Source organism: Orbicella faveolata, unplaced genomic scaffold, assembly GCF_042242905.1.
Source record: "Orbicella faveolata isolate gen_17 unplaced genomic scaffold, um_ofav_v1 contig_7, whole genome shotgun sequence".
In the NCBI taxonomy this organism is placed as follows: Eukaryota; Metazoa; Cnidaria; class Anthozoa; order Scleractinia; family Merulinidae; genus Orbicella; species Orbicella faveolata.
The window spans coordinates 64,522-87,500 of NW_028301591.1; the positions used below are offsets into that span (position 1 = coordinate 64,522).

At 44.9% G+C, this 22,979-nt stretch overlaps 3 protein-coding genes, 11 non-coding genes and 1 pseudogene across 14 annotated transcripts; 11 read left to right on the forward strand and 4 right to left on the reverse strand.

Annotated features, from left to right (window-relative positions):
- Positions 1-316: 316 nt before the first annotated feature.
- Positions 317-508, forward strand: LOC149095050 (U2 spliceosomal RNA). Its single transcript, XR_016205251.1, has one exon. It is a non-coding gene; the product is annotated as a U2 spliceosomal RNA (small nuclear RNA).
- A 227-nt stretch (positions 509-735) lies between these two features.
- LOC149095051 (U1 spliceosomal RNA) lies at positions 736-899 on the forward strand. Its single transcript, XR_016205275.1, has one exon. It is a non-coding gene; the product is annotated as a U1 spliceosomal RNA (small nuclear RNA).
- An 890-nt stretch (positions 900-1,789) lies between these two features.
- LOC149095052 (5S ribosomal RNA) lies at positions 1,790-1,908 on the reverse strand. Its single transcript, XR_016205308.1, has one exon. It is a non-coding gene; the product is annotated as a 5S ribosomal RNA (ribosomal RNA).
- Positions 1,909-2,441: 533 nt separating this feature from the next.
- Positions 2,442-4,231, forward strand: LOC149095053 (uncharacterized). The gene has a single exon (XM_089281969.1). It carries the CDS (start codon positions 2,442-2,444, stop codon positions 4,218-4,220), a length of 1,779 nt encoding a protein of 592 aa, XP_089138095.1. The 3' UTR covers positions 4,221-4,231.
- Positions 4,232-8,159: 3,928 nt separating this feature from the next.
- Positions 8,160-8,354, forward strand: LOC149095054 (U2 spliceosomal RNA). The gene has a single exon (XR_016205264.1). It is a non-coding gene; the product is annotated as a U2 spliceosomal RNA (small nuclear RNA).
- A 227-nt stretch (positions 8,355-8,581) lies between these two features.
- Positions 8,582-8,745, forward strand: LOC149095055 (U1 spliceosomal RNA). The gene has a single exon (XR_016205276.1). It is a non-coding gene; the product is annotated as a U1 spliceosomal RNA (small nuclear RNA).
- Positions 8,746-9,635: 890 nt separating this feature from the next.
- LOC149095056 (5S ribosomal RNA) lies at positions 9,636-9,754 on the reverse strand. Its single transcript, XR_016205309.1, has one exon. It is a non-coding gene; the product is annotated as a 5S ribosomal RNA (ribosomal RNA).
- A 450-nt stretch (positions 9,755-10,204) lies between these two features.
- On the forward strand, positions 10,205-10,396 carry LOC149095057 (U2 spliceosomal RNA). Its single transcript, XR_016205252.1, has one exon. It is a non-coding gene; the product is annotated as a U2 spliceosomal RNA (small nuclear RNA).
- Positions 10,397-10,623: 227 nt separating this feature from the next.
- Positions 10,624-10,787, forward strand: LOC149095058 (U1 spliceosomal RNA). The gene has a single exon (XR_016205277.1). It is a non-coding gene; the product is annotated as a U1 spliceosomal RNA (small nuclear RNA).
- Positions 10,788-11,677: 890 nt separating this feature from the next.
- On the reverse strand, positions 11,678-11,796 carry LOC149095059 (5S ribosomal RNA). The gene has a single exon (XR_016205310.1). It is a non-coding gene; the product is annotated as a 5S ribosomal RNA (ribosomal RNA).
- Positions 11,797-12,154: 358 nt separating this feature from the next.
- On the forward strand, positions 12,155-14,119 carry LOC149095060 (uncharacterized). The gene has a single exon (XM_089281962.1). It carries the CDS (start codon positions 12,329-12,331, stop codon positions 14,117-14,119), a length of 1,791 nt encoding a protein of 596 aa, XP_089138088.1. The 5' UTR covers positions 12,155-12,328.
- A 3,919-nt stretch (positions 14,120-18,038) lies between these two features.
- On the forward strand, positions 18,039-18,214 carry LOC149095061 (U2 spliceosomal RNA; annotated as a pseudogene).
- A 227-nt stretch (positions 18,215-18,441) lies between these two features.
- On the forward strand, positions 18,442-18,605 carry LOC149095062 (U1 spliceosomal RNA). Its single transcript, XR_016205278.1, has one exon. It is a non-coding gene; the product is annotated as a U1 spliceosomal RNA (small nuclear RNA).
- An 890-nt stretch (positions 18,606-19,495) lies between these two features.
- Positions 19,496-19,614, reverse strand: LOC149095063 (5S ribosomal RNA). The gene has a single exon (XR_016205311.1). It is a non-coding gene; the product is annotated as a 5S ribosomal RNA (ribosomal RNA).
- A 523-nt stretch (positions 19,615-20,137) lies between these two features.
- On the forward strand, positions 20,138-21,926 carry LOC149095064 (uncharacterized). The gene has a single exon (XM_089281965.1). It carries the CDS (start codon positions 20,148-20,150, stop codon positions 21,924-21,926), a length of 1,779 nt encoding a protein of 592 aa, XP_089138091.1. The 5' UTR covers positions 20,138-20,147.
- Positions 21,927-22,979: the final 1,053 nt, after the last annotated feature.

A 22,979-nucleotide genomic window follows, 5' to 3' on the forward strand; every position in this document is an offset into this window, starting at 1 on the left:
TGATAACGTAGCCGTTTTTTTTTCTGCCTGTGTCTGTAGCGCTATCTTAGTAACGGAGTCATTACGGGTCTTTAACATGTTGCCTCGTTTTGGAGGGCAAAAAGGTGTTTGATCTCACTCACCCCTGGAGGCACGTTATCAACTTTGCTGCTGATTTTTGTGGACTTGTGTTGTAGAACAAGTGCGTCTACGACGGCAACTTGCTCCATGGCGTCGGCCTACAGTCGGCTCCAGGCCCCTCGGCGACAGCATATTGACCACCATATCTCAAAGGGGGAAACCCTGGACCACCCTCCTAGGGAAGGGAAGGTCCGGTATCGCTTCTCGGCCTTTTGGCTAAGATCAAGTGTAGTATCTGTTCTTATCAGCTTAATATCTGATACGCTGCTCATTGAGCAGCTCATATATTAAACTGATTTTTGGAACTGGGCTGTGGAAAAGAGGCTTGCCTCGTCCCAGCCACGGGTTGCCTCGGTATAGCACTACCTCCGAGTGCGGCCCACTTCCCCTCGGGGAAGAAACCTTCATTCAATCAAAGAAAGAAATCAAAGAAAGCCTCCTCCTGACACTAATGTCTGGCGTTTTTCTCTGTCGACAGGCACAGACTGAGGAGGGAAGCTACTCTAGAGCCGCCTAGAAGTGAGGCTGGAGGTTCTAGCACGCCCGCAAAGCACTACCACAAGGATATAGAGGTAAGGAGGTTTGCCTTTGACGGCCCCCGCGTCAAGAATTTTCATACTTACCTGACGCGGGAGGTACTGTGATCAAGGAGGCAGTCCTCTCAAGGCGAGGCCCTTTCATTGCACTTCGATCGGGTTGACCCTTGCGATTACCCCAAATGTGGGTAACTCGAGCGTATAATTTCTGGTAGTGGGGGCCTGCGTTCGCGCTCGCCCCCGAAAAAGTGCAAGTGTTGGCCCTGTGAATGGTGGATGGTTAATGATTGACGCTTTGCTTTGTTCGTCAGTTGGCCGGGCCGGGCTGGACGACTGGGCACAGTGAACAACGAAGGAACGTGTCAAGCAAGCAAGCCAAGGATTTCCAGCTGCAACTGAAAAGGCGAGTGCGCTGGAACTCGTGTTGTCATGCATCTATGTTGTACTGAACTGAAGAAGGTGGCTTTTCCGATTTGCGTTTGTTTCGGCAGGCGGTCAATCATTGACTCGATCCCCGCCAAGTTTGTCCTCGAAGTAACGTTCGTCGACTTACAGTATGGAAAGAGCAAAGGACAAGGAAAGTAACAGGAGAAGTGCTGGCCAAACCGTGAGTTGATTTCTACCTTACGATTGTTGTGTTGGTGGTTCGTTGACTAAACTAGACAACGGTCCGAGCCTCCGTCATTCTCCAAGTCAAGTCATGAATAGAATTGTTTTGACGGCTCGAATTCGTGTCGACCGTTAATATGCAACGGCTCGCGTGTGTTGTTTGCTTTGCCGTTGTTGATCGGGCGCATTTCTTTGGGAATTGGCGTAGTTTTCCGCACTTTTAGCTGCTTGAAAACCGTTCGGCAAGGCAGAATATCATTTTGCTTCGAATTATTTGATGTCACACACGCCAATTTGATGTCATAAATAACCGTTTCGCACGCGAACGTTAGCGCGCGAGACTTCGATTCTAATTTATCCCGCGATCATTTTAAGGGTACTTTTCATGTTTTCTAGCTATCTTTTGAGTCTCCTGAAATGTGTAAAAAGTTATTTGTGCTTTCCAGCCACTGGAATAGCCAAAGGTTGTAGTAAAAGAAAGAAAAAATGAACATATGCAAAATAAAACGGCCGAGAAAATGAAAAGTCTACAACACGGGGTATTCCCAGGCGGTCACCCATCCAAGTACTAACCCCGCCCGACAGGGCTTAACTTCGGTGATCGGACGAGAACCGGTGCTTTCCCTGTGGTATGGTCGTAGACAAGAGAAAGGGGTGAAAATTTAGTCTTTTAAACGAGCCACCAAAGCAAAAGCAAAGCAATAATAGCAACCAGCAATCTTTTAGCAGGCATTTCTTGACTTCTCTGCAAGTTGTATGCACGTGGAGAGCGAATGTTGATAACGTAGCCGTTTTTTTTTCTGCCTGTGTCTGTAGCGCTATCTTAGTAACGGAGTCATTACGGGTCTTTAACATGTTGCCTCGTTTTGGAGGGCAAAAAGGTGTTTGATCTCACTCACCCCTGGAGGCACGTTATCAACTTTGCTGCTGATTTTTGTGGACTTGTGTTGTAGAACAAGTGCGTCTACGACGGCAACTTGCTCCATGGCGTCGGCCTACAGTCGGCTCCAGGCCCCTCGGCGACAGCATATTGACCACCATATCTCAAAGGGGGAAACCCTGGACCACCCTCCTAGGGAAGGGAAGGTCCGGTATCGCTTCTCGGCCTTTTGGCTGCGATCCTGTTGTGGGATTGTTTCGGGCATTTTTTAGTTTTGCCATCCCATATATGTAAAAATGGAAAATGACAAAGATTGTGGTACGGTGAGTTGTGAAGTTTTGAATATGGAAATATGCGATAATGTTGATATCCCAAGTGTACGTTGTGTTGATGCTGTCCCTGGAGAGAATACTGTTGGTGCTGTCCCTGGAGAGAATGCTGTTGTTCCTGGTGAAAATGTGGTCCCTGGTGGAAATGTTGTTGACGTCTCTTCTGACGCTTTATCTGCTAATGCGAATGTTGAAGCAATGAACGTTCCTCGCGCTGATTCTGTACTTCAGCCTGAAAATTTAGATGCTGGGGCTCGCAATTGTGCCGTTGTAGATGGGGAAACTTACGCTTCTAGAGCGGCGAGAACGACTGGTTCTGCTGACAACGCCCCGCAATCATGGCGTCGTTCGTTTGTTAATGACATGCCGAAACGCCCTCGATCCGCACTGTTCACACCTTCACGTTTTACATCTGCTCGTTCAGTTTTCGATGCCCTTAACTCCGCAAATGTTGACGCCGCTGAAATTCAGTGCTTACAGCGAAAAATGAACGGTGAAGTGGTGGTCACTTTCAAATCTCCTGCCGCCAAAGAAAAATTCCTAAGCCTGAATTCTATCACGATCAATAATGAAAGTTACGCTATTCAAGATATCGACAGGCCTCTTACATTCTTGACTATTTACGACGCTCCTTTTGAACTGAGTGATTGGGCTATAATAAAGCGCCTCGCTCCTTTCTGCGAGGTTATTCATTATCGCCGTGGTAAATTTGATTACGCACCTAATATCTACAATGGTTTACGTCATTATCGCGTCCGGATTGTCAAGCCCGTCCCTAACTTTCTCCGTTTTGGTAAATATCAAGTCTTTGTAAAGTATGCTGGTCAGCCGCTTACCTGCCGTAAATGTAATTTGCCTGGCCATTTTAGTAATGCTTGCGACCACAAGGTGTGTTTCAACTGTGAGAACATTGGTCACGAAGCGAACCGTTGTCCAGCCCCGCCTCTATGTCACTTCTGCAAAGAGGATGGCCATCTTAGTAGCCATTGTAGGTACTCGTGGGTCTCTCCTGTTGTCTACGGTGAGCCCACAGATGAATCTGCTCCAGTGAACGTTGATGACGACGATGACGATGACGCCTCTGATGTTAGCGACGCTTCCTATAAGACCCACTCTGGCGATTCTTTTGCATGGGCGGACGAGTCCGATTTGTCCGACGCCTATGTCGATGTTGTAGAAGACCTCCCTTTAGCCGCAGCTCTGCCTTCTAAGACCCATCCACCTCCTGCTGATGCCGCTGAACCATCTGTTACCGCTACCGCTACTCCATCTGCTGGTCCATCGACTTCTGTGCCTTCATCTGCCGCTGAAACCCCTGTTCTGTTTACACCATCCGAATCACTGCCAAATGCTCAACCTGTCAACGTTCAACCTGCTAACTCTTCACCTGCTACTAATCCTCCATCTGGTCAATCACAACATGTTCTAGATTCTCAGGGTCTCATCAAACCTGATGTCATCGTCATCGATACTCCGTCAAATCCTCCTCCCGCCAATTCTTCCACTAGTTCTGCCCGTCCTCGAATCTCTCGCCGTACTCCCGCTCCAGTCCCTGAAGCTCTGGCAGCGGCTGCTCTTCGCAAACCTACCTCTCCTTCCCTAGTTGCTGGCAAACCACGTTCCTCTGCTCCCCCTTCGTCGCCGATGGAGGCGTCCTCTGACTTAAAACGCAAGGCCCAGACCCAGACTGATGCTGTCCCTAAGGAGAAACGTAAACAAAAGAAAGGCAGGAAACATAAAGAGTAATTTTGTTATGTTCCTCTTTTAAGTCCTTTTTCTGAGATACTTTCAAAGTCCTAACTATTAATGCGAGGGGTTTGGGGAATCCCCTTAATAATAATCTCCTCTTCGATCTTATTGAAAAATCCGACTGCGACATTTGTTTTCTTCAAGAAACGCTAGTCAGCTCTGAGGCAAACATCAGGGCCCTTTCCCGTAGATGGTTGGGGCGTAGTTTTTGGTCCCCCGCAATTGGAAAGCAAGGCGGTGTTGCCATTTTAATTTCCCCTAAATGCTCCGATGAAATTGTATCTTGGAAAAAGGACTCTAATGGGCGATTAATTAGTCTTTTGGTCAGGATTGATGGTGTCGATATTAATTTTGTTAATATTTATGCTCCCACCAATCTTACTGATCGAAAATCTTTTTATGAATCTCTTCATGAATTTTTTATTCCCGCCTCTGCTCTTGTGATCGGGGGCGATTTTAATTGTTATGACAACGCGCTCGATAAATTCGGAGGTAATGTTTCTATCGGCAACGAATGTAGCTCTTTGAAATCTGATTTTATTTTGGTTGATGCGTGGCGTAAATTACATCCCCGCGCGCGCGAATTCACTTGGTTTAATCATGACTATTCAATTGCCAGCCGTTTGGACAAGTTCTTTGTTTCCAAAGACTTGTTTACATCCGACTGTCAATGTGAAATCTCACCTTGCCCGCTTTCCGATCACGACTTCGTTTCTTTTGTTTTCCAAATCCCTGATGCTATTAAACGTGGCCCAGGGGTATGGAAATTTAATAATTCGCTTCTTGACGATAAAAGTTTTTGCGATAATATTCGTAGTTTAATTCAAAGTCACGTTTCTTATTTCGCTTCTTTTGCCTCTCCTCAAGATTGGTGGGAGTTCTTGAAAGTTTCCATCAAGGAGGAATCGATTTCTTTTTCCCGCCAAAAACGGCGTCAATTATGTCGTGATCGTGTTTTTCTAACGAATAAATTAATCGGTCTTCATCAACGCTTGGTTGACGGTGACAATTCTGTTGTTGACTTAATTCATGACGTTGAATGCCGTCTAAAGGCCATTTATATTAAGGAAACTGAAGGAATTTTAATTCGTAGTCGCGCTGAATGGCTTGAAGACGGTGAGCGTCCTACTCGCTATTTTTTCCAACTACAATCGTCTAACGCTCAAAAAAGCCACATGTCATCGATCTATGACTCGTCCGGCGCCGAAGTTTCTTCTCAAGAAGAGATTGAGCAAGCACATGTTGATTTCTATTCCTCCTTGTTTTCTGAAGAACCCATTGATTTGAATTTCCAAAACGATCTTTTGTCTTCTCTTTCTCGCCAGCTTTCGCCTGATCAATCGTCATTGTGCGAAGGTGCAATGACAATTGATGAAATTTCTTTTGCTATTAAAAACATGAATACAAACAAATCTCCCGGGCCCGACGGTCTAACCGTTGAATTCTATCGAAAGTTCTGGGATGTTCTATCGCCTCATTTAATTCTTGTTTATAATGCGTGTTTTGAAGCTGGCGAGATGTGTGACTCCATGAAAACGAGTAATACTCGCGTGATTTTTAAAAAAGGTGATCGGAAATCTCTTAAAAATTGGAGGCCGATTTCCCTCCTCAACGTTGATTATAAAATTTGCTCTAAAGCTATTTCTGTTCGTCTTTCTAAAGTTCTCCAATTCATTGTCGATCCTGACCAAACATGTTCTGTTCCCGGGCGGAAAATTTCTTCAAATCTTCACGCTCTCAGAGACATTTTAGATTACATAGACCGTACTGGTGAAACTGGCATTTTAGTAAGTCTCGACCAGGAGAAGGCCTTCGATCGTGTTAACCGTACCTTTTTACAGAATCTTTTAATTCGTTTTGGCTTTGGTCCTTCTTTTTGCAATTGGATCAATACTTTTTATAATGGTGCTAACATGCGTGTGATTGTTAATGAATGGCTTACGAAGCCGATTCCTTTATCTCGCGGGGTCCGCCAGGGGGATTCCCTTTCTCCGATGTTGTATATTCTTTGCGTTGAAACTCTTGCGTGCAAAATTCGTTCGTGCGCTGAAATCGAAGGCTTTCTCCTGCCTGGTGCTAGAGGTTCCCAATATAAAGTAGGGGTTTACGCTGATGACACGACTAGTCTAGTTAAATCCGTTCGTTCTCTTGAGATTCTTTTCAAAGTCATTCAAATTTATGAGCGGGGCTAAACTCAACGTTTCCAAAACGGAGGCCATGTGGTTGGGTGCGTGGCGCTCACGCACTGATCAACCATTTGGCCTCACGTGGGTGTCAAAAATGAAAATTTTGTCTTCGGACAAAATCCTGAATCCGACAATTGGCAGCCTAAACTGAAAAAGTTAGAAAATCATCTTAATTTATGGAAATCTCGTTCTTTATCTTTAGTTGGTAAATCTTTAATTGTTAATACGTTAGTATTAGTAAATTGTTATATCTTGCTACTATTCTTTCTGTTCCTAAATGGGTTGTTACTGAAGTCAATAACTTAATCTGGCCTTTCCTTTGGGGGTGTCGTATTGAAACTGTAAGTCGACAGTCGTGTCATCAGTCTTTTTTAAGGGGGGGGTTAGGTATAATTAATTTTAAGGTTAAAGCAGATGCGTTAAAACTAGCTTCTATTATTTCTAATTGTACCAGTGCCGATTCAAAGTCTTTTTATCTTATTAAGTATTTTTTCGGTGCTAAGTTATCCTCTTTTCGATCGGAGTGGAGTTTTCTTCGGGATAACTCCTCCCCGAGCGCACAATTTTTGACGCCTTTTTACTCGAATTGCCTTTCCGTTTTAGACAGTCTTCGCAAGATTTTGTCTTGCCAAGACTGGCTTGATTTTGTTTTTACCTCAAAGAAATGTTATTCTACCCTTCTTATGGAAAAATCGTCCTCGCCTGTAATTCATCGTTATTGGGTTTCTTTCTTGTCTATCGGTTTTGACTTGGATCGGCATTGGTCTCTTGTCCGTGATGGTTTTTCTGAGAATTTTAAAAATGATCTATTGTGGCTGATTATTCTGCGAGCGGTCAAAGTTCGTGACTCCATGAAGAACTGGGGTTATATCAACTCTGACCGCTGCGCATCCTGCCCTCGAAAAGAAACAATCGATCATTGTTTCCTTAATTGTGCTCGCGTGAAGTCTGTTTGGACACACTTCACGCCTATTTTGTCTTCTCTTCTTGGTGTGACTTTTCTACCTAATTGTCTTTTTGTTTTCTTCTTTCAATGGCCACGCGTGGATCCTAGAAATGCACGCTTGGCCAGATTTGTCATCAAAACCGTTCTTTACGGAATTTGGAAATTTCGTAACAAATCTACCTTTCATAATGGAAACGAAGACTCCCGCGCTATTATTCGTTATATTAAAACTGATATCCGTAAACGAATTTCTTTGGATCATTTCCGATTGTCCAATTCGAACTTTGCGTCCGCCTGGGAGTCTTCACTCTGTGTTATTTCTGATTCCTCCTATCGCATTTTCTTATAATGTCTACATATTCACAATCCGTGCGCGGACTGCTTCGGTCGTTCCCTGCTCACAGGCTCCTTTGTTGGGGATTTTGGTTGGCCTCCTCAGAGACCCCCTTAGGGGATTGTGTTGCGGGGTCGATGCAGGAGCTAACTCCGGATTTTGGATATTGTATATAGTGTAAATAGTTAGATCTAACGTTATTCTAGATAAATTATAGTCGTTCTCCTTAATTATGATCGCTTTAGCTTAGTATATACGTATCAACATAATGGACAATGAATATTTAACGAACACTTCCGAATACTTCCGATCATTCCCGAACATTTTTTTTTTTTTTTTTTTTTTTTTTTTTTTTTTTTTTTTTTTTTTTTTTTTTTTTTTTTTTTTTTGTAATATCTTAGTAATTATTTTTGATACATAGCTATATGTGAGGGGCCAAGCCCACGTGCCTTGCACTTTTTAACTTGTACATAAGTAGTTTATTGAGAATAAACTCATTTCAAAACTTAAATCTGTTCTTATCAGCTTAATATCTGATACGCTGCTCATTGAGCAGCTCATATATTAAACTGATTTTTGGAACTGGGCTGTGGAAAAGAGGCTTGCCTCGTCCCAGCCACGGGTTGCCTCGGTATAGCACTACCTCCGAGTGCGGCCCACTTCCCCTCGGGGAAGAAACCTTCATTCAATCAAAGAAAGAAATCAAAGAAAGCCTCCTCCTGACACTAATGTCTGGCGTTTTTCTCTGTCGACAGGCACAGACTGAGGAGGGAAGCTACTCTAGAGCCGCCTAGAAGTGAGGCTGGAGGTTCTAGCACGCCCGCAAAGCACTACCACAAGGATATAGAGGTAAGGAGGTTTGCCTTTGACGGCCCCCGCGTCAAGAATTTTCATACTTACCTGACGCGGGAGGTACTGTGATCAAGGAGGCAGTCCTCTCAAGGCGAGGCCCTTTCATTGCACTTCGATCGGGTTGACCCTTGCGATTACCCCAAATGTGGGTAACTCGAGCGTATAATTTCTGGTAGTGGGGGCCTGCGTTCGCGCTCGCCCCCGAAAAAGTGCAAGTGTTGGCCCTGTGAATGGTGGATGGTTAATGATTGACGCTTTGCTTTGTTCGTCAGTTGGCCGGGCCGGGCTGGACGACTGGGCACAGTGAACAACGAAGGAACGTGTCAAGCAAGCAAGCCAAGGATTTCCAGCTGCAACTGAAAAGGCGAGTGCGCTGGAACTCGTGTTGTCATGCATCTATGTTGTACTGAACTGAAGAAGGTGGCTTTTCCGATTTGCGTTTGTTTCGGCAGGCGGTCAATCATTGACTCGATCCCCGCCAAGTTTGTCCTCGAAGTAACGTTCGTCGACTTACAGTATGGAAAGAGCAAAGGACAAGGAAAGTAACAGGAGAAGTGCTGGCCAAACCGTGAGTTGATTTCTACCTTACGATTGTTGTGTTGGTGGTTCGTTGACTAAACTAGACAACGGTCCGAGCCTCCGTCATTCTCCAAGTCAAGTCATGAATAGAATTGTTTTGACGGCTCGAATTCGTGTCGACCGTTAATATGCAACGGCTCGCGTGTGTTGTTTGCTTTGCCGTTGTTGATCGGGCGCATTTCTTTGGGAATTGGCGTAGTTTTCCGCACTTTTAGCTGCTTGAAAACCGTTCGGCAAGGCAGAATATCATTTTGCTTCGAATTATTTGATGTCACACACGCCAATTTGATGTCATAAATAACCGTTTCGCACGCGAACGTTAGCGCGCGAGACTTCGATTCTAATTTATCCCGCGATCATTTTAAGGGTACTTTTCATGTTTTCTAGCTATCTTTTGAGTCTCCTGAAATGTGTAAAAAGTTATTTGTGCTTTCCAGCCACTGGAATAGCCAAAGGTTGTAGTAAAAGAAAGAAAAAATGAACATATGCAAAATAAAACGGCCGAGAAAATGAAAAGTCTACAACACGGGGTATTCCCAGGCGGTCACCCATCCAAGTACTAACCCCGCCCGACAGGGCTTAACTTCGGTGATCGGACGAGAACCGGTGCTTTCCCTGTGGTATGGTCGTAGACAAGAGAAAGGGGTGAAAATTTAGTCTTTTAAACGAGCCACCAAAGCAAAAGCAAAGCAATAATAGCAACCAGCAATCTTTTAGCAGGCATTTCTTGACTTCTCTGCAAGTTGTATGCACGTGGAGAGCGAATGTTGATAACGTAGCCGTTTTTTTTTCTGCCTGTGTCTGTAGCGCTATCTTAGTAACGGAGTCATTACGGGTCTTTAACATGTTGCCTCGTTTTGGAGGGCAAAAAGGTGTTTGATCTCACTCACCCCTGGAGGCACGTTATCAACTTTGCTGCTGATTTTTGTGGACTTGTGTTGTAGAACAAGTGCGTCTACGACGGCAACTTGCTCCATGGCGTCGGCCTACAGTCGGCTCCAGGCCCCTCGGCGACAGCATATTGACCACCATATCTCAAAGGGGGAAACCCTGGACCACCCTCCTAGGGAAGGGAAGGTCCGGTATCGCTTCTCGGCCTTTTGGCTAAGATCAAGTGTAGTATCTGTTCTTATCAGCTTAATATCTGATACGCTGCTCATTGAGCAGCTCATATATTAAACTGATTTTTGGAACTGGGCTGTGGAAAAGAGGCTTGCCTCGTCCCAGCCACGGGTTGCCTCGGTATAGCACTACCTCCGAGTGCGGCCCACTTCCCCTCGGGGAAGAAACCTTCATTCAATCAAAGAAAGAAATCAAAGAAAGCCTCCTCCTGACACTAATGTCTGGCGTTTTTCTCTGTCGACAGGCACAGACTGAGGAGGGAAGCTACTCTAGAGCCGCCTAGAAGTGAGGCTGGAGGTTCTAGCACGCCCGCAAAGCACTACCACAAGGATATAGAGGTAAGGAGGTTTGCCTTTGACGGCCCCCGCGTCAAGAATTTTCATACTTACCTGACGCGGGAGGTACTGTGATCAAGGAGGCAGTCCTCTCAAGGCGAGGCCCTTTCATTGCACTTCGATCGGGTTGACCCTTGCGATTACCCCAAATGTGGGTAACTCGAGCGTATAATTTCTGGTAGTGGGGGCCTGCGTTCGCGCTCGCCCCCGAAAAAGTGCAAGTGTTGGCCCTGTGAATGGTGGATGGTTAATGATTGACGCTTTGCTTTGTTCGTCAGTTGGCCGGGCCGGGCTGGACGACTGGGCACAGTGAACAACGAAGGAACGTGTCAAGCAAGCAAGCCAAGGATTTCCAGCTGCAACTGAAAAGGCGAGTGCGCTGGAACTCGTGTTGTCATGCATCTATGTTGTACTGAACTGAAGAAGGTGGCTTTTCCGATTTGCGTTTGTTTCGGCAGGCGGTCAATCATTGACTCGATCCCCGCCAAGTTTGTCCTCGAAGTAACGTTCGTCGACTTACAGTATGGAAAGAGCAAAGGACAAGGAAAGTAACAGGAGAAGTGCTGGCCAAACCGTGAGTTGATTTCTACCTTACGATTGTTGTGTTGGTGGTTCGTTGACTAAACTAGACAACGGTCCGAGCCTCCGTCATTCTCCAAGTCAAGTCATGAATAGAATTGTTTTGACGGCTCGAATTCGTGTCGACCGTTAATATGCAACGGCTCGCGTGTGTTGTTTGCTTTGCCGTTGTTGATCGGGCGCATTTCTTTGGGAATTGGCGTAGTTTTCCGCACTTTTAGCTGCTTGAAAACCGTTCGGCAAGGCAGAATATCATTTTGCTTCGAATTATTTGATGTCACACACGCCAATTTGATGTCATAAATAACCGTTTCGCACGCGAACGTTAGCGCGCGAGACTTCGATTCTAATTTATCCCGCGATCATTTTAAGGGTACTTTTCATGTTTTCTAGCTATCTTTTGAGTCTCCTGAAATGTGTAAAAAGTTATTTGTGCTTTCCAGCCACTGGAATAGCCAAAGGTTGTAGTAAAAGAAAGAAAAAATGAACATATGCAAAATAAAACGGCCGAGAAAATGAAAAGTCTACAACACGGGGTATTCCCAGGCGGTCACCCATCCAAGTACTAACCCCGCCCGACAGGGCTTAACTTCGGTGATCGGACGAGAACCGGTGCTTTCCCTGTGGTATGGTCGTAGACAAGAGAAAGGGGTGAAAATTTAGTCTTTTAAACGAGCCACCAAAGCAAAAGCAAAGCAATAATAGCAACCAGCAATCTTTTAGCAGGCATTTCTTGACTTCTCTGCAAGTTGTATGCACGTGGAGAGCGAATGTTGATAACGTAGCCGTTTTTTTTTCTGCCTGTGTCTGTAGCGCTATCTTAGTAACGGAGTCATTACGGGTCTTTAACATGTTGCCTCGTTTTGGAGGGCAAAAAGGTGTTTGATCTCACTCACCCCTGGAGGCACGTTATCAACTTTGCTGCTGATTTTTGTGGACTTGTGTTGTAGAACAAGTGCGTCTACGACGGCAACTTGCTCCATGGCGTCGGCCTACAGTCGGCTCCAGGCCCCTCGGCGACAGCATATTGACCACCATATCTCAAAGGGGGAAACCCTGGACCACCCTCCTAGGGAAGGGAAGGTCCGGTATCGCTTCTCGGCCTTTTGGCTGCGATCCTGTTGTGGGATTGTTTCGGGCATTTTTACTTTTGCCGTCCCATATATGTAAAAATGGAAACTGACAAAGATTGTGGTACGGTGAGTTGTGAGGTTTTGAATATGGAAATAAGCGATAGTGTTATTGTTAACGCTGATATCCCAAGTGTACGTTCTGTTGATGCTGTCCCTGGAGAGAATACTGTTGGTGCTGTCCCTGGAGAGAATGCTGTTGTTCCTGGTGAAAATGTGGTCCCTGGTGGAAATGTTGTTGACGTCTCTTCTGACGCTTTATCTGCTAATGCGAATGTTGAAGCAATGAACGTTCCTCGCGCTGATTCTGTACTTCAGCCTGAAAATTTAGATGCTGGGGCTCGCAATTGTGCCGTTGTAGATGGGGAAACTTACGCTTCTAGAGCGGCGAGAACGACTGGTTCTGCTGACAACGCCCCGCAATCATGGCGTCGTTCGTTTGTTAATGACATGCCGAAACGCCCTCGATCCGCACTGTTCACACCTTCACGTTTTACATCTGCTCGTTCAGTTTTCGATGCCCTTAACTCCGCAAACGTTGACGCCGCTGAAATTCAGTGCTTACAGCGAAAAATGAACGGTGAAGTGGTGGTCACTTTCAAATCTCCTGCCGCCAAAGAAAAATTCCTAAGCCTGAATTCTATCACGATCAATAATGAAAGTTACGCTATTCAAGATATCGACAGGCCTCTTACATTCTTGACTATTTACGACGCTCCTTTTGAACTGAGTGATTGGGCTATAATAAAGCGCCTCGCTCCTTTCTGCGAGGTTATTCATTATCGCCGTGGTAAATTTGATTACGCACCTAATATCTACAATGGTTTACGTCATTATCGCGTCCGGATTGTCAAGCCCGTCCCTAACTTTCTCCGTTTTGGTAAATATCAAGTCTTTGTAAAGTATGCTGGTCAGCCGCTTACCTGCCGTAAATGTAATTTGCCTGGCCATTTTAGTAATGCTTGCGACCACAAGGTGTGTTTCAACTGTGAGAACATTGGTCACGAAGCGAACCGTTGTCCAGCCCCGCCTCTATGTCACTTCTGCAAAGAGGATGGCCATCTTAGTAGCCATTGTAGGTACTCGTGGGTCTCTCCTGTTGTCTACGGTGAGCCCACAGATGAATCTGCTCCAGTGAACGTTGATGACGACGATGACGATGACGCCTCTGATGTTAGCGACGCTTCCTATAAGACCCACTCTGGCGATTCTTTTGCATGGGCGGACGAGTCCGATTTGTCCGACGCCTATGTCGATGTTGTAGAAGACCTCCCTTTAGCCGCAGCTCTGCCTTCTAAGACCCATCCACCTCCTGCTGATGCCGCTGAACCATCTGTTACCGCTACCGCTACTCCATCTGCTGGTCCATCGATTTCTGTGCCTTCATCTGCCGCTGAAACCCCTGTTCTGTTTACACCATCCGAATCACTGCCAAATGCTCAACCTGTCAACGTTCAACCTGCTAACTCTTCACCTGCTGCTAATCCTCCATCTGGTCAATCACAACATGTTCTAGATTCTCAGGGTCTCATCAAACCTGATGTCATCGTCATCGATACTCCGTCAAATCCTCCTCCCGCCAATTCTTCCACTAGTTCTGCCCGTCCTCGAATCTCTCGCCGTACTCCCGCTCCAGTCCCTGAAGCTCTGGCAGCGGCTGCTCTTCGCAAACCTACCTCTCCTTCCCTAGTTGCTGGCAAACCACGTTCCTCTGCTCCCCCTTCGTCGCCGATGGAGGCGTCCTCTGACTTAAAACGCAAGGCCCAGACCCAGACTGATGCTGTCCCTAAGGAGAAACGTAAACAAAAGAAAGGCAGGAAACATAAAGAGTAATTTTGTTATGTTCCTCTTTTAAGTCCTTTTTCTGAGATACTTTCAAAGTCCTAACTATTAATGCGAGGGGTTTGGGGAATCCCCTTAATAATAATCTCCTCTTCGATCTTATTGAAAAATCCGACTGCGACATTTGTTTTCTTCAAGAAACGCTAGTCAGCTCTGAGGCAAACATCAGGGCCCTTTCCCGTAGATGGTTGGGGCGTAGTTTTTGGTCCCCCGCAATTGGAAAGCAAGGCGGTGTTGCCATTTTAATTTCCCCTAAATGCTCCGATGAAATTGTATCTTGGAAAAAGGACTCTAATGGGCGATTAATTAGTCTTTTGGTCAGGATTGATGGTGTCGATATTAATTTTGTTAATATTTATGCTCCCACCAATCTTACTGATCGAAAATCTTTTTATGAATCTCTTCATGAATTTTTTATTCCCGCCTCTGCTCTTGTGATCGGGGGCGATTTTAATTGTTATGACAACGCGCTCGATAAATTCGGAGGTAATGTTTCTATCGGCAACGAATGTAGCTCTTTGAAATCTGATTTTATTTTGGTTGATGCGTGGCGTAAATTACATCCCCGCGCGCGCGAATTCACTTGGTTTAATCATGACTATTCAATTGCCAGCCGTTTGGACAAGTTCTTTGTTTCCAAAGACTTGTTTACATCCGACTGTCAATGTGAAATCTCACCTTGCCCGCTTTCCGATCACGACTTCGTTTCTTTTGTTTTCCAAATCCCTGATGCTATTAAACGTGGCCCAGGGGTATGGAAATTTAATAATTCGCTTCTTGACGATAAAAGTTTTTGCGATAATATTCGTAGTTTAATTCAAAGTCACGTTTCTTATTTCGCTTCTTTTGCCTCTCCTCAAGATTGGTGGGAGTTCTTGAAAGTTTCCATCAAGGAGGAATCGATTTCTTTTTCCCGCCAAAAACGGCGTCAATTATGTCGTGATCGTGTTTTTCTAACGAATAAATTAATCGGTCTTCGTCAACGCTTGGTTGACGGTGACAATTCTGTTGTTGACTTAATTCATGACGTTGAATGCCGTCTAAAGGCCATTTATATTAAGGAAACTGAAGGAATTTTAATTCGTAGTCGCGCTGAATGGCTTGAAGACGGTGAGCGTCCTACTCGCTATTTTTTCCAACTACAATCGTCTAACGCTCAAAAAAGCCACATGTCATCGATCTATGACTCGTCCGGCGCCGAAGTTTCTTCTCAAGAAGAGATTGAGCAAGCACATGTTGATTTCTATTCCTCCTTGTTTTCTGAAGAACCCATTGATTTGAATTTCCAAAACGATCTTTTCTCTTCTCTTTCTCGCCAGCTTTCGCCTGATCAATCGTCATTGTGCGAAGGTGCAATGACAATTGATGAAATTTCTTTTGCTATTAAAAACATGAATACAAACAAATCTCCCGGGCCCGACGGTCTAACCGTTGAATTCTATCGAAAGTTCTGGGATGTTCTATCGCCTCATTTAATTCTTGTTTATAATGCGTGTTTTGAAGCTGGCGAGATGTGTGACTCCATGAAAACGAGTAATACTCGCGTGATTTTTAAAAAAGGTGATCGGAAATCTCTTAAAAATTGGAGGCCGATTTCCCTCCTCAACGTTGATTATAAAATTTGCTCTAAAGCTATTTCTGTTCGTCTTTCTAAAGTTCTCCAATTCATTGTCGATCCTGACCAAACATGTTCTGTTCCCGGGCGGAAAATTCCTTCAAATCTTCACGCTCTCAGAGACATTTTAGATTACATAGACCGTACTGGTGAAACTGGCATTTTAGTAAGTCTCGACCAGGAGAAGGCCTTCGATCGTGTTAACCGTACCTTTTTACAGAATCTTTTAATTCGTTTTGGCTTTGGTCCTTCTTTTTGCAATTGGATCAATACTTTTTATAATGGTGCTAACATGCGTGTGATTGTTAATGAATGGCTTACGAAGCCGATTCCTTTATCTCGCGGGGTCCGCCAGGGGGATTCCCTTTCTCCGATGTTGTATATTCTTTGCGTTGAAACTCTTGCGTGCAAAATTCGTTCGTGCGCTGAAATCGAAGGCTTTCTCCTGCCTGGTGCTAGAGGTTCCCAATATAAAGTAGGGGTTTACGCTGATGACACGACTAGTCTAGTTAAATCCGTTCGTTCTCTTGAGATTCTTTTCAAAGTCATTCAAATTTATGAGCGGGGATCTGGGGCTAAACTCAACGTTTCCAAAACGGAGGCCATGTGGTTGGGTGCGTGGCGCTCACGCACTGATCAACCATTTGGCCTCACGTGGGTGTCAAAAATGAAAATCTTGGGAGTGGTCTTCGGACAAAATCCTGAATCCGACAATTGGCAGCCTAAACTGAAAAAGTTAGAAAATCATCTTAATTTATGGAAATCTCGTTCTTTATCTTTAGTTGGTAAATCTTTAATTGTTAATACGTTAGGTATTAGTAAATTGTTATATCTTGCTACTATTCTTTCTGTTCCTAAATGGGTTGTTACTGAAGTCAATAACTTAATCTGGCCTTTCCTTTGGGGGTGTCGTATTGAAACTGTAAGTCGACAGTCGTGTCATCAGTCTTTTTTAAGGGGGGGGTTAGGTATAATTAATTTTAAGGTTAAAGCAGATGCGTTAAAACTAGCTTCTATTATTTCTAATTGTACCAGTGCCGATTCAAAGTCTTTTTATCTTATTAAGTATTTTTTCGGTGCTAAGTTATCCTCTTTTCGATCGGAGTGGAGTTTTCTTCGGGATAACTCCTCCCCGAGCGCACAATTTTTGACGCCTTTTTACTCGAATTGCCTTTCCGTTTTAGACAGTCTTCGCAAGATTTTGTCTTGCCAAGACTGGCTTGATTTTGTTTTTACCTCGAAGAAATGTTATTCTACCCTTCTTATGGAAAAATCGTCCTCGCCTGTAATTCATCGTTATTGGGTTTCTTTCTTGTCTATCGGTTTTGACTTGGATCGGCATTGGTCTCTTGTCCGTGATGGTTTTTCTGAGAATTTTAAAAATGATCTATTGTGGCTGATTATTCTGCGAGCGGTCAAAGTTCGTGACTCCATGAAGAACTGGGGTTATATCAACTCTGACCGCTGCGCATCCTGCCCTCGAAAAGAAACAATCGATCATTGTTTCCTTAATTGTGCTCGCGTGAAGTCTGTTTGGACACACTTCACGCCTATTTTGTCTTCTCTTCTTGGTGTGACTTTTCTACCTAATTGTCTTTTTGTTTTCTTCTTTCAATGGCCACGCGTGGATCCTAGAAATGCACGCTTGGCCAGATTTGTCATCAAAACCGTTCTTTACGGAATTTGGAAATTTCGTAACAAATCTACCTTTCATAATGGAAACGAAGACTCCCGCGCTATTATTCGTTATATTAAAACTGATATCCGTAAACGAATTTCTTTGGATCATTTCCGATTGTCCAATTCGAACTTTGCGTCCGCCTGGGAGTCTTCACTCTGTGTTATTTCTGATTCCTCCTATCGCATTTTCTTATAATGTCTACATATTCACAATCCGTGCGCGGACTGCTTCGGTCGTTCCCTGCTCACAGGCTCCTTTGTTGGGGATTTTGGTTGGCCTCCTCAGAGACCCCCTTAGGGGATTGTGTTGCGGGGTCGATGCAGGAGCTAACTCCGGATTTTGGATATTGTATATAGTGTAAATAGTTAGATCTAACGTTATTCTAGATAAATTATAGTCGTTCTCCTTAATTATGATCGCTTTAGCTTAGTATATACGTATCAACATAATGGACAATGAATATTTAACGAACACTTCCGAATACTTCCGATCATTCCCGAACATTTTTTTTTGTAATATCTTAGTAATTATTTTTGATACATAGCTATATGTGAGGGGCCAAGCCCACGTGCCTTGCACTTTTTAACTTGTACATAAGTAGTTTATTGAGAATAAACTCATTTCAAAACTTAAAAATCTGTTCTTATCAGCTTAATATCTGATACGCTGCTCATTGAGCAGCTCATATATTAAACTGATTTTTGGAACTGGGCTGTGGAAAAGAGGCTTGCCTCGTCCCAGCCACGGGTTGCCTCGGTATAGCACTACCTCCGAGTGCGGCCCACTTCCCCTCGGGGAAGAAACCTTCATTCAATCAAAGAAAGAAATCAAAGAAAGCCTCCTCCTGACACTAATGTCTGGCGTTTTTCTCTGTCGACAGGCACAGACTGAGGAGGGAAGCTACTCTAGAGCCGCCTAGAAGTGAGGCTGGAGGTTCTAGCACGCCCGCAAAGCACTACCACAAGGATATAGAGGTAAGGAGGTTTGCCTTTGACGGCCCCCGCGTCAAGAATTTTCATACTTACCTGACGCGGGAGGTACTGTGATCAAGGAGGCAGTCCTCTCAAGGCGAGGCCCTTTCATTGCACTTCGATCGGGTTGACCCTTGCGATTACCCCAAATGTGGGTAACTCGAGCGTATAATTTCTGGTAGTGGGGGCCTGCGTTCGCGCTCGCCCCCGAAAAAGTGCAAGTGTTGGCCCTGTGAATGGTGGATGGTTAATGATTGACGCTTTGCTTTGTTCGTCAGTTGGCCGGGCCGGGCTGGACGACTGGGCACAGTGAACAACGAAGGAACGTGTCAAGCAAGCAAGCCAAGGATTTCCAGCTGCAACTGAAAAGGCGAGTGCGCTGGAACTCGTGTTGTCATGCATCTATGTTGTACTGAACTGAAGAAGGTGGCTTTTCCGATTTGCGTTTGTTTCGGCAGGCGGTCAATCATTGACTCGATCCCCGCCAAGTTTGTCCTCGAAGTAACGTTCGTCGACTTACAGTATGGAAAGAGCAAAGGACAAGGAAAGTAACAGGAGAAGTGCTGGCCAAACCGTGAGTTGATTTCTACCTTACGATTGTTGTGTTGGTGGTTCGTTGACTAAACTAGACAACGGTCCGAGCCTCCGTCATTCTCCAAGTCAAGTCATGAATAGAATTGTTTTGACGGCTCGAATTCGTGTCGACCGTTAATATGCAACGGCTCGCGTGTGTTGTTTGCTTTGCCGTTGTTGATCGGGCGCATTTCTTTGGGAATTGGCGTAGTTTTCCGCACTTTTAGCTGCTTGAAAACCGTTCGGCAAGGCAGAATATCATTTTGCTTCGAATTATTTGATGTCACACACGCCAATTTGATGTCATAAATAACCGTTTCGCACGCGAACGTTAGCGCGCGAGACTTCGATTCTAATTTATCCCGCGATCATTTTAAGGGTACTTTTCATGTTTTCTAGCTATCTTTTGAGTCTCCTGAAATGTGTAAAAAGTTATTTGTGCTTTCCAGCCACTGGAATAGCCAAAGGTTGTAGTAAAAGAAAGAAAAAATGAACATATGCAAAATAAAACGGCCGAGAAAATGAAAAGTCTACAACACGGGGTATTCCCAGGCGGTCACCCATCCAAGTACTAACCCCGCCCGACAGGGCTTAACTTCGGTGATCGGACGAGAACCGGTGCTTTCCCTGTGGTATGGTCGTAGACAAGAGAAAGGGGTGAAAATTTAGTCTTTTAAACGAGCCACCAAAGCAAAAGCAAAGCAATAATAGCAACCAGCAATCTTTTAGCAGGCATTTCTTGACTTCTCTGCAAGTTGTATGCACGTGGAGAGCGAATGTTGATAACGTAGCCGTTTTTTTTTCTGCCTGTGTCTGTAGCGCTATCTTAGTAACGGAGTCATTACGGGTCTTTAACATGTTGCCTCGTTTTGGAGGGCAAAAAGGTGTTTGATCTCACTCACCCCTGGAGGCACGTTATCAACTTTGCTGCTGATTTTTGTGGACTTGTGTTGTAGAACAAGTGCGTCTACGACGGCAACTTGCTCCATGGCGTCGGCCTACAGTCGGCTCCAGGCCCCTCGGCGACAGCATATTGACCACCATATCTCAAAGGGGGAAACCCTGGACCACCCTCCTAGGGAAGGGAAGGTCCGGTATCGCTTCTCGGCCTTTTGGCTGCGATCCTGTTGTGGGATTGTTTCGGGCATTTTTTAGTTTTGCCATCCCATATATGTAAAAATGGAAAATGACAAAGATTGTGGTACGGTGAGTTGTGAAGTTTTGAATATGGAAATATGCGATAATGTTGATATCCCAAGTGTACGTTGTGTTGATGCTGTCCCTGGAGAGAATACTGTTGGTGCTGTCCCTGGAGAGAATGCTGTTGTTCCTGGTGAAAATGTGGTCCCTGGTGGAAATGTTGTTGACGTCTCTTCTGACGCTTTATCTGCTAATGCGAATGTTGAAGCAATGAACGTTCCTCGCGCTGATTCTGTACTTCAGCCTGAAAATTTAGATGCTGGGGCTCGCAATTGTGCCGTTGTAGATGGGGAAACTTACGCTTCTAGAGCGGCGAGAACGACTGGTTCTGCTGACAACGCCCCGCAATCATGGCGTCGTTCGTTTGTTAATGACATGCCGAAACGCCCTCGATCCGCACTGTTCACACCTTCACGTTTTACATCTGCTCGTTCAGTTTTCGATGCCCTTAACTCCGCAAACGTTGACGCCGCTGAAATTCAGTGCTTACAGCGAAAAATGAACGGTGAAGTGGTGGTCACTTTCAAATCTCCTGCCGCCAAAGAAAAATTCCTAAGCCTGAATTCTATCACGATCAATAATGAAAGTTACGCTATTCAAGATATCGACAGGCCTCTTACATTCTTGACTATTTACGACGCTCCTTTTGAACTGAGTGATTGGGCTATAATAAAGCGCCTCGCTCCTTTCTGCGAGGTTATTCATTATCGCCGTGGTAAATTTGATTACGCACCTAATATCTACAATGGTTTACGTCATTATCGCGTCCGGATTGTCAAGCCCGTCCCTAACTTTCTCCGTTTTGGTAAATATCAAGTCTTTGTAAAGTATGCTGGTCAGCCGCTTACCTGCCGTAAATGTAATTTGCCTGGCCATTTTAGTAATGCTTGCGACCACAAGGTGTGTTTCAACTGTGAGAACATTGGTCACGAAGCGAACCGTTGTCCAGCCCCGCCTCTATGTCACTTCTGCAAAGAGGATGGCCATCTTAGTAGCCATTGTAGGTACTCGTGGGTCTCTCCTGTTGTCTACGGTGAGCCCACAGATGAATCTGCTCCAGTGAACGTTGATGACGACGATGACGATGACGCCTCTGATGTTAGCGACGCTTCCTATAAGACCCACTCTGGCGATTCTTTTGCATGGGCGGACGAGTCCGATTTGTCCGACGCCTATGTCGATGTTGTAGAAGACCTCCCTTTAGCCGCAGCTCTGCCTTCTAAGACCCATCCACCTCCTGCTGATGCCGCTGAACCATCTGTTACCGCTACCGCTACTCCATCTGCTGGTCCATCGATTTCTGTGCCTTCATCTGCCGCTGAAACCCCTGTTCTGTTTACACCATCCGAATCACTGCCAAATGCTCAACCTGTCAACGTTCAACCTGCTAACTCTTCACCTGCTGCTAATCCTCCATCTGGTCAATCACAACATGTTCTAGATTCTCAGGGTCTCATCAAACCTGATGTCATCGTCATCGATACTCCGTCAAATCCTCCTCCCGCCAATTCTTCCACTAGTTCTGCCCGTCCTCGAATCTCTCGCCGTACTCCCGCTCCAGTCCCTGAAGCTCTGGCAGCGGCTGCTCTTCGCAAACCTACCTCTCCTTCCCTAGTTGCTGGCAAACCACGTTCCTCTGCTCCCCCTTCGTCGCCGATGGAGGCGTCCTCTGACTTAAAACGCAAGGCCCAGACCCAGACTGATGCTGTCCCTAAGGAGAAACGTAAACAAAAGAAAGGCAGGAAACATAAAGAGTAATTTTGTTATGTTCCTCTTTTAAGTCCTTTTTCTGAGATACTTTCAAAGTCCTAACTATTAATGCGAGGGGTTTGGGGAATCCCCTTAATAATAATCTCCTCTTCGATCTTATTGAAAAATCCGACTGCGACATTTGTTTTCTTCAAGAAACGCTAGTCAGCTCTGAGGCAAACATCAGGGCCCTTTCCCGTAGATGGTTGGGGCGTAGTTTTTGGTCCCCCGCAATTGGAAAGCAAGGCGGTGTTGCCATTTTAATTTCCCCTAAATGCTCCGATGAAATTGTATCTTGGAAAAAGGACTCTAATGGGCGATTAATTAGTCTTTTGGTCAGGATTGATGGTGTCGATATTAATTTTGTTAATATTTATGCTCCCACCAATCTTACTGATCGAAAATCTTTTTATGAATCTCTTCATGAATTTTTTATTCCCGCCTCTGCTCTTGTGATCGGGGGCGATTTTAATTGTTATGACAACGCGCTCGATAAATTCGGAGGTAATGTTTCTATCGGCAACGAATGTAGCTCTTTGAAATCTGATTTTATTTTGGTTGATGCGTGGCGTAAATTACATCCCCGCGCGCGCGAATTCACTTGGTTTAATCATGACTATTCAATTGCCAGCCGTTTGGACAAGTTCTTTGTTTCCAAAGACTTGTTTACATCCGACTGTCAATGTGAAATCTCACCTTGCCCGCTTTCCGATCACGACTTCGTTTCTTTTGTTTTCCAAATCCCTGATGCTATTAAACGTGGCCCAGGGGTATGGAAATTTAATAATTCGCTTCTTGACGATAAAAGTTTTTGCGATAATATTCGTAGTTTAATTCAAAGTCACGTTTCTTATTTCGCTTCTTTTGCCTCTCCTCAAGATTGGTGGGAGTTCTTGAAAGTTTCCATCAAGGAGGAATCGATTTCTTTTTCCCGCCAAAAACGGCGTCAATTATGTCGTGATCGTGTTTTTCTAACGAATAAATTAATCGGTCTTCGTCAACGCTTGGTTGACGGTGACAATTCTGTTGTTGACTTAATTCATGACGTTGAATGCCGTCTAA

What these genes read in the sequence shown, in the direction of transcription:
- LOC149095064 (XM_089281965.1), top strand. Translation starts at nt 20,148, where the DNA reads ATGGAAAATGACAAAGATTGTGGTACGGTGAGTTGTGAAGTTTTGAAT.
- LOC149095053 (XM_089281969.1), top strand. Translation starts at nt 2,442, where the DNA reads ATGGAAAATGACAAAGATTGTGGTACGGTGAGTTGTGAAGTTTTGAAT.
- LOC149095060 (XM_089281962.1), top strand. Translation starts at nt 12,329, where the DNA reads ATGGAAACTGACAAAGATTGTGGTACGGTGAGTTGTGAGGTTTTGAAT.